We start from the raw sequence: 15,641 nt of genomic DNA on the forward strand, positions 1-15,641 counted from the left end.
AAGCTGGTGCAGCCACTCTGGATAACAGTATGGAGGTTCCTCGAGAAGTTAAAAATAAAGCTGCCCTATGACCCAGCAATTGCACTACAAAGTATTTACCCCAAAGATACAAATGTAGTGATCAAAAGGGGCACCTGCACCCCAATGTTTATAGCAGGAATGTCCACAATAGCCAAACTATGGAAAGAGCTGAGATGTCCATCGACAGATGAATGGATAAAGAAGATGTGGTATGTGTATATATATATATATATACAATGGAATATTACTCTGGCCTCAGAAAGGATGAATACTTAGCATTTATATTGATGTGGATAGAACTGGAGGGTGTATGCTGAGTGAAGTAAGTCAATCAGAGAAAGGCAATTATCATATGGTTTCGCTCATATGTGGAATATAAGAAAGAGCGTGGAGGATCATAAGGGAAGGGAGGGAAAACTGAATGGGAAGTCATCAGAGAGGGAGACAAACCATGAGAGACTTTTAGTTATAGGAAATAAACTGAGGGTTGCTGGAGGGGAGAGGGGTGAGGGGATGGGATAATTGAGTGATGGGCATTAAGGAGGGCACATGATGTGAGGAGCACTGGTTGTTATACACAACTGATGAATTATTGAACTCTACATCTGAAACTAATTGTGTACTATATGTTGGCTAATTGAATTTAAATAAAAAAGAAAAGAAAAAGTTCAGTGAAACCATGTAGTACTATATTTGAAGGAAATATCAGAATAAGCTTATGAGATAAGCTATATTAAAAAAAGGAGAGAGAGAGAGAGAGAGTTTCACTTTAGACCGACAGATTGCAAGTGAGGGGATGGAGAACCCATTATCATGCTAATGAACATCAGAAGGAAGCTGCAGTAGCCATACATATATCAGACAAACTAGATTTTAAACCAAGGACTGTAATAAGAGATGAAGAAGGGCACTACATCTTAATAAAGGGGTCTATCCAACAAGAAAATCTAACAATTACATATATTTATGACTCTAACTTGGGAGCACCCAAATATCTAAATCAATTAATAACAAACATAAAGGAACTCACTGATAATAATACAATAATAGTAGGAGACTTTAACACCCCACTCACAGTAATGGACAGATCATCTAAGCAGAAGATCAACAAGGAAACAATGGCTTTGAATGACACACTGGACCAGATGGACTTAACAGATACAGTCAGAACATTTCATCCTAAAGCAGCAGAATACACATTCTTTTTCAAATGCATATAGGACATTCTCCAGAATAGATCACATACTCGGTCACAAATCAGGCCTCAACCAGGACAAAAAGATTGAGATCATACCATGCATATTTTCTGACCAAAATGCAATGAAACTTGAAGCTAACCACAAGAAAAAATTTGGAAAGACCATAAATACCTGGAGGTATCTATATTTAGTATCCTACTAAACAATGAATGGGTAAACCAGGAAATTCAAGAAGAAATTAAACAATACATGGGAACAAATGAAAATGAAACATGATGGCCCAAAACCTCTGGATGCAGCAAAAGCAGCAGTAATAGGGAAGTATATAGCAATACAGGCCTACCTCAAGAAGAAAAGTCTCAAATACACAACTTAACCTTACACCTAAAGGAGCTAGAAAAAGAACAACAAATGAAGCCTAACACCAGCAGAAGAAAGGAAATAAAGAGTAGAGCACAAATAAATGATTTGGAAACAAGCAAAACAAACAAAAAAACCCAGTAGAACAAATCCAAAAACCAGGAGTTGGTTCTTTGAAGGAATTAAAAAAATTGATAAACTCCTAGCCAGAGTTATCAAAAAGAAAAGAGAAAGGACCCAAATAAATAAAATCACAAAGGAGAGAAAGAGATCACAACACCACAACAGCAGTACAAACAGTTATAAAAGAATGAAAAATTATATGCCAACAAATTGGGCAATCTAGAAGAAATGGATAAATTCCTAGAAACATGAACTACCAAAACTGAAACAGGAAGAAAGAAAATTTCAACAGACCCATAACCAACAAAGAAATTGAGGCAGTAATCAAAAATCTTCCAGCCAAAGTCCAAATCCAGATAGATACAGATGGCTTCCCAGGGAAATTCTACCAAACATTTAAATAAGAGTTAATACCTGTTCTTCTCAAACTGTTCCAAAAAATAGAAATGGAGGGAAAACCTCCAAATTCATTCTACAAGGCCAGTATTACGTTGATTCCAAAACCAGACAAAGACCCCACTAGAAAAGAGAAATATAGGCCAAGAGCCTGGATGAACATAGATGCAAAAATTCTCAACAAGATACTAGCAAGGATGAGTCAATATTCACAAATCAATCAACGTGATACAAATAAAAGAAAGGATAAGAACCCTATGATCCTCTCAATAGATGCAGAAAAAGCATTTGACAAAGTATAGCATCCATTCTTGATAAAAATCCCTCAACAAAGTAGGGATAGAGATGGTAGTATGATAGTAGGCATAAAGGCCATATATGAAGGACCCACAGCTAATATCATCTTCAATGGGGAAAAACTGAGAGCTTTTCCTCTAAGGGTAGGAACAAGACAGGGACGTCCACTCTCAACACTGTTACTTTAACATAGTACTGCCAGTCTAGCCTCAGCAACCAGACAAAAAGAAATAAAAGGCATCCAAATTGGCAAGGAAGAAGTCAAATTTCTGCTACTCACAGACAACATGATACTCTGTGTAGAAAACCCAAAAGACTACACCAAAACATTGCTAGAACTGATACATGAACTCAGTACAGTCGCAGAATACAAAATCAACATACCAAAATCTGTTGCATTTCTATACACCTATAATGAAGCAGCAGAAAGAGAAATCAAGGAATCAATCCCATTTATAACTGCACCAAAAACCATAAGTTAGTTAGGAATAAACCTGACCAAAGAGGTAAAAGATCTGTATGCTGGAAAACTATAGAACACTGATGAAAGAAATTGAAGAGAACACAATGAAATGGAAAAACATCTCATGCTCATGGACTGGAAGAACAAATATTGTTAAAATGTCTATACTACCCAAAGGAATTTACACATTCAATGCAATCCCTATCAAAATGCCATCAGCATTTTTCACAGAGCTAGAACAAACAATCCAAACATTTGTATGGAACCACAAAAGACCCCAAATAGTCAAAGCAGTCTTGAAAAAGAAAAGCAAAGCTGGAGGCATCACAATTCCAGACTTCAAGTTGTATTAAAAAGCTCTGGTCATCAAGACAGTATGGTACTAGCACAAAACCAGACACATAGATCAATGCAACAGAATAAAGAACCCAGAAATGGACCTACAACTCTATGGTCAACTAATCTTTGACAAAGCAGGAAAGAATATCCATGGAAAAAAAGATAGTCTCTTCAACAAATGGTGTTGGGAAAACTGGACAGTGACATGCAAAAGAATGACACTGTACCACTTTGTTACACCATACACCAAAATAAATTCAAAATGGATGAGAGGCCTCGATGTAAGACAGGAATCCATCAAAATCCTAGAGGAGAACACAAGCAGCAACCTCTTCAACCTTGGCCACAGCAACTTCTTGCTAGACACGTCTCCAAAGGCAAGGGAAACAAAAACAAAAATGAACTACTGGGACTTCATCAAGATAAAAGCTCTGCACAACAAAGGAAACAAATCAACAAAACTAAAAGGCAACCTATGGAATGGGAGAAGATATTGCAAATGACATATCAGATAAAGGGTTAGGACCCAAAATCTATAAATAACTTTTCAAACTCAACACCTAAAAACAAATAATCCAGTTCAGAAATGGGCAGAAGACATGAATCGACCTTTTTCCAAAGAAGACATTCAGATGGCTAACAGGCACATGAAAAGACGCTCAACATCACTCATTATCAGGAAAATACAAATCAAAACTACAATGAGATATCACCTCACACCTTTAAGAATGGGTAAAATTAGCAAGTCAGGAAACAACAGGTGTTGGCAAGGATGGGGAGAAAGGGGCACCCTCTTGCACTGTTGGTGGGAATGCAAACTGGTGCAGCCACTATGGAAAACAGTATGGAAGGTCCTCAGAAAGTTAAAAATAGAACTACCCTACAATCCAGCTACCCAAAGGATACAAAAATACTGAACTGAAGGGTACATGCACCCCGACATTTATAGCAGCACTATCAACAATAGCTAAATTGTGAAAAGAGAACAAATGCCCATCAACTGATGAATGGATAAAGAAGATGTGGTATATGCGTATACATATATACACACACACACATATATACCAGATATATTCTCTCTCTCTCTCTCTCTCTCTATATATATATATAGTGGTATTTTACTCAGCCATCAAAAAGAATGAAATCTTGCCATTTGCAATGACAAGGACAGAGCTAGAATGTATTATGCTAAGTGAAATAAGTCAGACAGAGAAAGACAAATACCATAGGATTTCACTCATATATGGAATTTAAGAAACAAATTAGATGAACATAGCGGAAGGGGAAAAAGAAAGGCAAACCATAAAACAGACTCTTTTTTTTTTTTTTTTTTTTTTTTTTTAAAGATTTTATTTATTTATTTGACAGAGAAAGACACAGCGAGAGAGGGAACACAAACGGGGAGTGGGAGAGGGAGAAGCAGACTCCCTGCCAAGCAGGGAGCCCGATGCGGGACTCGATCCAGGGACTCCAGGATCATGACCTGAGCCGAAGGCAGTCGCTTAACCAACTGAGCCACCCAGGCGCCCCCATAAAACAGACTCTTAATGATAGAGAATAGAGAGTTGCTGGAGGGGAGGTGGGCAGGGGGATGGACTAAATGGGTGATAGGCATTAAGGAAGATCCTTATTGTGACGAACACTGGGCATTGCATGTACGTGATGAATCACTAAGTTCTATTCCTGAAACTATTCTATTCTATTCCTGAAACCAATACTACACTATATGTTAACCAACTGGAATTTAAATAAAAACTTGAAACTACAAAAATAAATAAATAAATGTCACCCTCAATGACATTGAAAATTCACATTGACACATTCTATAGTACATAAGTGTATTGATGTTCATATTGAGGTTTTCAAATGAGAGTTTAAAGAAGGAAACCTGATTAGCAGTTTCTGGGTTTCAGCTGTTCAATACCTAAACAGAAGTTTTATCTATTATCTGATTACTTATTAAAAAAAAAAATCTCTCTAGTGGTGTTTACTCCATATCATTGTCAAAGGATCCTGGAGTCTTAGCCCAGCTCTGAGTGGCAAGCCTTTATTCCTTCAACAAATGTGATTATGCATTTACAATGTGCCAGACAACCCATCTATACAAAAGAATAAGACTTCTCCCCATCCTAAAGATGTTTGCAAAATAAATCACTTAAAGATTCATATGTATATATAAAACAATATTCACAGTACAAACACATATATATGTATATACAATATAAATTTCTACATCATAGCTATGTCATTTTTGTACACACAAATATTTTAAAATCACCATAGCTTACTTAGAAATATGAAATTTTGGGGTGCCTGGATGCCTTAGTCGGTTGAGCATCTGACTCTTGGGTAGTAAGATCGAGCCCGGAAGCAGGCTCCATGCTCAGTGTGGAGTCTGTTTGCCCCTCTTTCCCCCTCTCTCCCTCTGTCCCTGCCCCAACTCGTGCGTGCTCTCTTTAAAATACATAAATAAACAGAAATATGAAATTTCATTTTTACCTTCTTTTCTTTTCCAACAAGGTTTTGAAGGTGGAGATTAATTCAAGATAAGAGGTAGGAGTCACATAATTATATCTTTGAAGTTCAACATAGAAGGATGTAGATAAATCTATAGTAGAAGTGTGGAAGCTTTTACACATGTTGATACAGCCTTCTCGTATTTCCTCTGACATTTCAATTTCTTCCAAGAAGCGTGAGGCAACTGCCTGGAGTGCATCTTCAGGCCATGACTAAATTTAAGATAAATGAGTTAGTACTTGATCAAAGTGACTACTGTAAGTCTGTTACTACTGCAGTCCTTTGTGATTTATCGATGTCAGAAATGGAGAGGAACACATGAGGGATGGGGCAGGAGAGACACTTCCATGAGGAACTCCCTCCCCCCACCCCCAACCAAGGACTTGCACACTTAGGAGCCAGTAGCTAGTACAAGTAATATTGATTCTTTATGGTTTGTTCAAAGGTTAGAGAAACTGTTCTTGAGTGTTGTAGGAGCAAGGAAGAGGAAAGGAACTAAACTTATGGAATGTCTATTTCTATGTGCATCCTACCAGTATCATCTCATTGAATTCTCCCAATAATTCTCTGAGGTAAATGTTATTATCCTTTCCTCTAAACTCCAGAATCATCTGAATGACTATCACTTTGATTTCTCTTAAAGTTATCTCAAACTCGGGACAAGTCCAAAATGTGGTTCCTATCTCCTCCCAAGTAGTTGCCATCTTCCCCAACTTTGTAAACATCACCACCATCCACCCCTTGCTCCAGCCAAAATGCAGGAATCATCCTCGATACCTCTCCTCCTTCTCAACCCTTCATCCGTCCCATAAACAAGTTCTATAGGCACCCTCCGCACAATAGCTTCCCAATCCTTTCTCTTCTTCTGACATCAACTACAGCCATCCCAATTCAACTTTCTGTTTTCATCTGCTTGGAACATTCCAACGGTGGCCTAACTGGTCTCCCTGCTTGTGTGGCTCTCTACAGCCGCCAGAGGGATTTTTTTCAAAATGTAAATTAGCTCATGTCACACTCCCCAATTAATAATCCTTCAAAGATTTCCCGGCGTACATCAAATCCCAAACCAACTTGTAAATCTCTGCCTGTTGGGCCCTTCCCACCTTTCTGAGCTCACCTCTACTTCTTCCCCCTCAGTTACTCGGCGCCTGCCACCTCCGTGTCCCCTGACACACCCATTCTTTCCCCAGCCCCTCGCCCCCACTAATTTATGCCCTCCACCCAGATGCTCTCAGTACTGGCACATTTTGTCTGGCATGCTTCCTCTTCAAAGGTCACCTCTTCAGAAAGGCTTTTACTCCCTATATGCCACCTTGTTGACGGAATGATTTTTTGCTAATTTGTCTGTCTCTAGAAAATAAGCTCGAGATCAGAAGCCTTGTCTATTTCACTTTCCTTTTCACTTCCAGCTTTTAGAATAGTACCTGCTATTGAGCAAGGGTTCAATAAATCTGTTTTGCGAGAAACAGGCTCAGCAGGAAATGGAGGAACAGAGGGGCTATGTAAATTCCCCAAGGCCAGAAACACTCTGCCATAGCCCACGAACTCCCCACCGCACACCCTTGTCTCATCTGCTCTGTGCTTCCTGATACCAAAGTTAACTACCACAAGTGTCACTCTGGCTTTCTTCCTTTTGACTTCCTGTTGGGTTTGGCTAATGGAAAGAGACTGGAAGAAGAGATGGGTAGGACTATTCATACCTTCCCTTCCTTTCTAGCAGGAGCCTAGTCCTATGTTTTGGGTTCCTGCTCCTGTCAGGTAATCCTACTTCCACAGCTCGAGCCCCAGTGACATGCTCTCCTCCTCTTCCCCTTTATGCCCAAGCTGTAGTAAAGCTCCCTGCTATGCTCCACCCCTTCCTAACTGCTCCACTGTCTCCTCTCAGTTCCTTTAACCCCACCTACAGCTCTGGGAACAGTTCCTTCATTCAGTTTTTCTCAGTGAAGCCTTCGGTGTGCTGTTCCCTGTCGGGACCATGACTGATACTCAGATTTATCCTAAAACCTTCTATAATATATTGAGCTTAATGCCTTTCTCTTATGATGATTTCTTGAATTCTAATTTCATACATTATCATTGATCAGAAAATTCTGCTCAGTTACATTTTGTGGGGGGGAGTCTATAAAATAAGTCATGATGATGACGAAGATTCAACATTTCCAGAAGTCTATCTAAAATGTACATGGCAATACCTGAAACCAGTCAATAGTACAGCAGTTAACAAGAGCAGGGAACTTCCTAAGGCGGATCCGGAATGCATCTCCAATGGGACTCATGGCGAGGACCACATGCAGTTGGTTGCGGCAGCGATCAATAAACATATTGAAAAGAGCTATGGGGCTTCCATCTGTTTGTTTGGTTTTATCCCGTTGGCGATCTAACTGACGCATCTTATCACATATCTCCTGCTTCTCATCTAACGCGAAGAGATTTGGAACCTCCCCGGCATTCAGCAGATTGTTGACATCTTCTAGAAATGACTCTCTTTTTATCTGAGTGTCTGTAAACAGGAAGACACCCTGCATCTCACCTTCGGCACATTTCCTTAAGATCACTTTTAAATCCTCATGCCACTCAGAAGTATCATAGCCCTTGGAGATTTCAACCTGAAAAACTGAATAGTCAGCCATGTGGGCAGCTAATCTGGTGACAGACTGCCTTCCACTCCCTCCAACACCAACCAGAAGAGCATGACTGCGAGGCTGCTTCAGGATCCTGGAAATTCTGCTGATGTGTTCTATGGCAAATCGGAACAAGACAAGGCTCATGGTTTTTTTGCTCATATTGTTGTATTCTTCTAGGTGAGCTTCTGCTATCACCCGAAGATTATCCACATCCTCAACTTCTCTGTAGTTGGTGTCCTCCCGCCTGGGATCATGAAAATCACAAAACATTAAGCTACGCAAGTCATCTTCTTCCACCACGCCATCATTATCGAAATCTAAGTGCTGAAAAAGCTCATGAAAATCTTCATCCATGTATTTTTTCAAAATTTCTTGAATGTAGTTGATAAGCCAACTTCTATCTGCATTATCCAGAAGGCGATCATAATATACTCTAAGGACCTGAATAATTAAGAAGCAGCATTAGGAACTGATTCTTCTATTTTTGTAGTTTTGTTTACATATTAATCTCAAGTCACATAAAAAGTACTCCAGGAAATTTCTATGGGTTTTATTAAAGCATAGCCAAATAATCAGGATGGACTCATAATAATGCTTATTTTAAATATTAATTTTGATCATGTATATTTTAGATAATACAGTTACATAACGTTATTAATAAAGGCTATTTGGGGGAACAGAAGATTATAGAGATGTAAAGAATATTAATGACTGGGGCAGCTGGGTGGCTCAGTCAGTTAAGTATCTGCCTTTGTCTCAGGTTATGATCCCAGGGTGCTGGGATTGAGCCCCACATCAGGCTTCCTGCCTCTCCCTCTCCATCTGCCTCTCCCCCAGCTCATGCTCTCTCTCCTGCTCTCTTGCTCTCTCAAATAAATAAATACATTTTTTAAAAAGAATATTAATGACTAGAGAAAGAAAAAAGGACTAGAGAAAGAAAGTAGCTGGCTTTGCTGGTCACTCAGATACAGATAAAGAAGCTGGGCACTCCTTTGCAGTGATCCTTCCTTTTTCCAAGCCAGGGAACATTCTGAAAATTATTGGCAAATGAATCATATTATTTTTTAAAGCATTTTTTTTTGCCTTAGGTGAAAGCCAAGTTTTGTTTTGCACATTTATTATTTTTGTTGTAAGTCACTGCAGAGGGCAATCTACTAAAATAAACTCTGGTGATATGTACGTGTTATGGGACTGTAAGAAATAGTTAACCAGGCTTGTCACATAAAACAACTATTTCCTCAAAGTGGTGTTAAGTGTCCCTTGGTTACTATCTGTTTGGACTGAATGGTGTTCCGCCCCACCCCCCAAATTCATGTGGAAGTCCTAACCACCAATATGACTATATTAAGAGAGAAGTCCTTTAAGGAGGTAAAGTTAAATAAGGTCACAAGGGTGGAGCCCTAGTCCCATAGGACTGTCCATATAAGATGAGGAAGAGACAAGAGAGTTTCCACTCTTTCTCTGCAGGTACACAGAGGAAGGGCCATGTGGGGACCCAATGAGGGGGCAGCCATCTACCCATACTTGGTGGCACCTTGCAGTTGGACTTCTGGCCTCCAGGACTATGAGAAAATAAATTTCTGTTGTTAAACCACTCTGTGGTATTTTGTTACGGCAGCTCTAGCTGACTAATATGCCTATGATAGAAGCAATGCATATTTGTGTCAGCAAAACTTCTGTCATTTGGGGGAAATGACTGAAACCTGTCTGCATCAGCTCCTTCACCTATAAAATGGAAACAGGGATACCTGCTTGGCATTACATTCCAGTTGTATGGCAAGAATAAAATGACAACCTATGTGGAAACACTATAAAATTCAGAAATAAAATTATTACAAGCCACTTTGAAATCAGCCTAATGTGTTCAAGATGATTTTAGTGTTTTCACTATTGTCAAGCTGGTACCATAATAGTGTGATCGCTTCTTCTAGCAGTGGTGACTGTGTAGGCAAATAGTAGGAGTGAGGCTTTGTGCATACTCTCAGCGGTTCAAAAGCTATTTCTTTAGGGGACGAGCTAGTTTCCCGACATATGCCACTAGTCACCTCCTGAATTTCAGGTACTGAAGACGTTGTACAATATTCCTATGGGAGGAGAAACCTAAATCAAGCTAACCTCACATATCAGGTATCAGTGCTGAAGATGAATTAAGTCATACTATTATCTAGCAGGCTATTTAGCAAGAACCTAAGGTAGTATTTCTCAAGGACTGTCACCACACCTGTATTGAATCATCTGTGGTACTTGCTAAAATGCAGATGGCAGGGGCCTACTCTGGACCCTGACTTGAAAACTTTCAAGATGGTGCCTGGGAGTATCTTATTTGTCTACTTCTATTTCTTTATTTAAGATACAAAAATCCTAAGTGTACAGCTCCAAGAATTTTTACACATTTATATACCCACGTCACCACCACCAAGATCAAGATACAGAACACTTCCAGTACCTCAGGCTCTCTCATGCTCACTTCTGCCTGATCTCCTTCTCTCTACCTTCTGATTCTGCTGCCCCCTCTTCCATTTTTAAAAAGTTGATATGTAAAATTTTTCTTTTATAAATCTACAACATTCCAAGAGAGGTAATCTCTGGAATATTTTTTATTATATTGTATTTATGCTTTGAGTTTATTTATCTCCAAGCCTTAATTACAGGTTGTTTTAATTGATATATAATTCACATAACATTCACTCTTTTAAAGCATTATAATTCAGTGGTTTTTATAATATTCATGAACTTGAGCAAACTTCACAACTCTCTAATTCTAGAACCTCTTCATCACCCTACGTAGCAAGCCTGTACCCATTAGCAGTCACTCCTTGCTGTCCCCCAGCACCCCCACAACCCTTGGCAACCATTACTCTACTTTTTGTCACTATTAATTTGCTTATTCTGCACATTTTATATAAATGGGATCATATAACATAATCTGGTTTCTTTCACTTAGCATGATGTTTCTAGTTTCATCCATGTTGTAGTATGCATCGGTATTTCTTTTTAGGGCTGAATAAAATTCCATTGTATGTATATACCACATTTTGTTTGTCCATTCATCAGCTGATGTATATGTGAGTTGTGTCCACTTTTTGTTTATTATGAATAATTCTAATAACATTTGTGTACAAGTTTTTGTGTGGACATATGTTTTCAGTTCTCTCGAGTATATGGCTAGGAGCAGAACTGCTGGGTCATGTGGTAACTCTATGTGTAATGTTTTGAGGAACTAGCTGTTTTCCAAAGCAGCTGCACAACTTTTCATACCCATAAGCAGTGGACAAGGGCTCTGATTCTTCCACCATCCTCACCAACAGTTGTTATTATCTGTCGTTGGGATGACAGCCATCCTAGTGGGTGCGAGGTATACCTTACTGTGGTTTTGATTTGCATTTCACCAATGACTAATGATGTTGAACATCTTTTCATGTGCTTATTGGCCATCTGTATATCATCTTTGGAGAAATGTCTATTCAAATCCTTTACCCACTTTTAAATTGGTTTATTTGTCTTTTACTATTGAGTTGTAATAGTTCTTTATGTTTTCTGGATATGAGACATTGATCAGATGTAGGACTTGCAAATATTTTTTCCCATTCTATAGGTTGTCTTTTCACTTTCTAGACAGTATCCTTTGAAGCATGAACATTTTTAACTTTTATGAAAACTAATTTATTTTTTTCCTTGGGTCACTTGTGCAGAATAACTATATTTAATAAGCAAATCAGATGTTATGCACACAGATGTTTGAAAGCCATGGAGAAGCCAAAGAGAATGTAAAATAGTAAGCCAGTTTCATACCTTGAAACCTATTTAATAAAATCACATTAGGTCTTCTGATTTGGTAAAAGTGTCCGGAAAGAAAAAGGACACCCAAAGTAGTATCTGACCCATATCAGACCCTTAGGAAATCTTTTCTGAGTAAATAGAAACAAGCAAAAATAGAGTGTTGAGTTCAATCACTTCCTATTTTTTTTTTTTTGAAATGTTGAGAACAATGTGTCTAGCACTGTTCTCAGCACTGTGGATAAATCAGGGACCTCATGGAGCTTGCCTGCTATCTGAGGGAGATGGACAATAAACATGACAAATTATATGGTATGTTAGATGCTGATAAATGCTATGTAAAGAAGAAAAATAGAGTAAAGTCAAGAAAGACTGGAACTGCTAGTGGGGTGTGAGCCTGTTGTATACAATAGGGTGGTCAGTGTGGGCCTCATCAAGAAGGAAAGATTTGATCAAAGGCAGTAGGAAGCTAACCCACAGGATCTGGGGCAGAGAGAACAGCCAGTCGGCCTGTATTGCTGGTGAAGTTGAATGAGTGTGAGAGCAAGAGGCAGCCTGAGGGGAGCCAGAAAAGAGGTACACATAGGCAATCTTATGGGCCACCTGAAGTTTATGTTTAATCCCTCCCAATGAAGTAGAGTGCTATTGGAAGATTTTGAGCTGAGAACTTAAACTCATTACATTATATGAAGTACTCACTAAAAATTTCAAGTTATTATATTATGAATTTCATTACATTAAAAATTCCATTTCTAAATGCCCTTTTGAAATTTTTATCTCTATAGCCCATGGTTTTAACATAGTACATTCCTATTTTCTAGATTTCTTAACTACATTATTAAAATTAAATAGCTATATTATTTACATATTAAAAATAAACATTTTTTCTTTTATTTTCCTATAATTCTTTATTTTTAAGATATTAAATTATTTTTGATGCCTTATTTTTTGTATTCTTTCTCTCCTTCCTTCCATAAGTTTTTATAAGAAAATGTTCACCCATATACCTCTTTCCAAAAAGAACTTAAATATATTTTTAATGTAGTTTTATGCTTTCAAAACTGGTTTGCTTTGCAGTTGTTTTGGCATCTAGAAATACAAGTAAGTACTGTAGATAAACACATTCATTTCTTATAAAAACAGCTCCTTAAAATATATTCCATCTCAAAAATTATTTGAAATCAAACTATCAAGGATTAAGTCACTTAAAGGAGATTGACCCAAAGTGATACCTACTTTGAAATATCTTGTAAGTCAACAAAAATTTCTAAAAACAGGAGATAATCCTTTTTAAATATCATAAGATATATTAGTGCTAAATATTCTTTTAAATTACCTTGATCATTGGCTTTCATAATGCCAAATAGCTGAACGCATCAACAATATAAACTGCTAAATGTTTCTTTTTGCCCAGTTGCTGCCATGATAAAATCTTTGCTTCTAGCATAATCATATTTCAGTAACACAAAAATTTACCTCATGAACCCAGAGACGTTTAATCACTACTTTGGTTTCTGCCGTTTCTGGTCTGGACAGGCAAACTCCCTGAATGACACGGGAGAAATCACGGAGGTTGAACAAGTAGTGAGATTTAGCTGGAGTAGGCAAGAGATTCTTCATGGCTTCTTTATATAGAGCCATTGTACCATTAACAATTTGTGTGGTCAAATCTAGAAAATCGTCTGGAAATTTATAACTTAAAAAAAAATTTAATAAAAAAAGAAAATGTTAGCATATATGATATATAAATGATACTGAGCATGCCTAGGGTGAAATTTATTCTGATTAAATCAAATGATTTAATTTATAAGATTACCATTTCTAATGACAATAATAATAATAATAATAATAATGGACTTTTAATTTCTTTTAAAATTACTTTCCATTCGTTATTTTATTTTATGTTCAAAGAAACTCCATGGGAAGGCAGGACTAATGTAATGGACTTAAAGCTACTTAAGTAAGCAGACAAAAGAGCCAGCCGAGGAACCCCAATTATATAACTCAAATCAAGCACCCACTAGACAAATGTGTCCTACTCACTTTCACCCCTTAGCATTTTCAATTGCATATAAAAGGAATCCCTGAAGAACACTGGTGAAATGAGTATTTTCAGAGCAAACAAGGAAGGAAATAAAAATACAGAAAAAAGAAAAAGAGGAAAAGAAAAAGGAGAGTTAAAAAGAAAGTGAAATAGTGAGTCGGGATTAAAAAAAGAAGGGCAAAGGGCACAACTGGGGTAAAAAGAACATGTAGAATGAATATGCTTTTGGAAAAACTTGACTATCTTTAACTTCTGGCTCAACAAGGAGCCAGCTGTCTTTCTCCATCATCACTGGAAAGGGCAAGGATTGGCAATTTCCTGAGAATGGACGTCAGGGAGCAGAGACTTGCACTGCCCAGGTCCACTTGGCTCCCTGACCTCTGCACACCATGTGGAGAAGCCCTGAGTGTCCAGAGTTAGGCAGCAACATTTCCCCCAGGATTCAGGCTCAAAGGCTACACTCAAACTTAGATATAAATCTCCTTGGGGAACTCACGAGTTCTACCACAGGGTATCAAAGTCACAGGATAAACCTAACATATACCTTTCCAGCATTAATTGTATTACATGGTGAAAATTCAAAACATTAATAATTCTGCCATGGACATACTATATAGCAGAGTGCAAAATTTGTATGTATTTTGGGGCTAAAATTCAAGACATCAGACAAAAAGAGAAAGATACTTTGGCCCCTTGGCATTATGCTCTCATATCTGGAGATGAGAGCAGCAGAGGGGAGCAATGTTACCTGTTATCTCTTTCTTTATCTAGGGATGTTTTCAGCGAATAGTTTGAGAAGCACTACTTATATTGATCTGTTTCCAAAAGACTTTATACCCCCTAATGAAAAAAGAAACACACTTTAAATTACTTACCAGATTTTTAAATGCCAGGTTAAGATTCTAGAGAAGATTGTAAACATGGATTTATCACTAAACTCATTGATTGTTATAATGTTGAAATGTCTCATATATCGGGGAGTTACTGGATTTCGACCACCACCTAAATATTAAAAAGAGTAACTCTTAACAATGTTACTACTACACAGTAGAATATTTTCTCAAACATTTTACAAAAGTGAGACAATCCCTGCATTTTTAAAAATTTGGGGATTGTCTCACTTTTGTAAAATAATGATTACATTTTCAAAGATGAGGCTTTTTTTTTTAAGATTTTATTTATTTATTTTGAGGGAGAGAGAGCATGCACGAGTGGAGGGAGGGACAGAGAGAGAGGGAGAGAAAGAAAATCTCAAGCAGACTCCATGCTGAGTGTGGAGCCTGACGCAGGGCTTGATCTCACAATTCTGAGATCATGACCTGAGTCAAAATTAAGAGTTGGACTCTTAACTAACTGAGCCACCCAGGAGCCCCTCAAATATGAGGCTTTAATAACTAACTTAGAATGCAACATTTTAAAAAATTATTGGTATTATCTTTAAATATATAGACAAATCTTTTTTTTTTTTTTTTTTTTTTTAG

At 37.8% G+C, this 15,641-nt stretch overlaps 1 protein-coding gene across 1 annotated transcript in view; it reads right to left on the reverse strand.

Annotated features, from left to right (window-relative positions):
• Positions 1-15,641, reverse strand: part of DNAH7 (dynein axonemal heavy chain 7) — a 243,274-nt gene that overhangs the window by 109,685 nt on the left and 117,948 nt on the right. Inside the window, exons 37-40 of the mRNA XM_064585828.1 lie at positions 15,036-15,162; positions 13,593-13,812; positions 7,908-8,780; positions 5,698-5,927 (exon numbers count right to left, since the gene is read on the reverse strand). Coding sequence (XP_064441898.1) covers positions 5,698-5,927; positions 7,908-8,780; positions 13,593-13,812; positions 15,036-15,162 — 1,450 coding nt within the window. The remainder of the gene's footprint in view (positions 1-5,697; positions 5,928-7,907; positions 8,781-13,592; positions 13,813-15,035; positions 15,163-15,641) is intronic.

The sequence above is a fragment of the Mirounga angustirostris genome, unplaced genomic scaffold, assembly GCF_029215605.1.
Source record: "Mirounga angustirostris isolate CCGP_5_RB_7025 unplaced genomic scaffold, mMirAng1.0.hap1 SCAF_3, whole genome shotgun sequence".
Lineage (NCBI taxonomy): Eukaryota > Metazoa > Chordata > Mammalia > Carnivora > Phocidae > Mirounga > Mirounga angustirostris.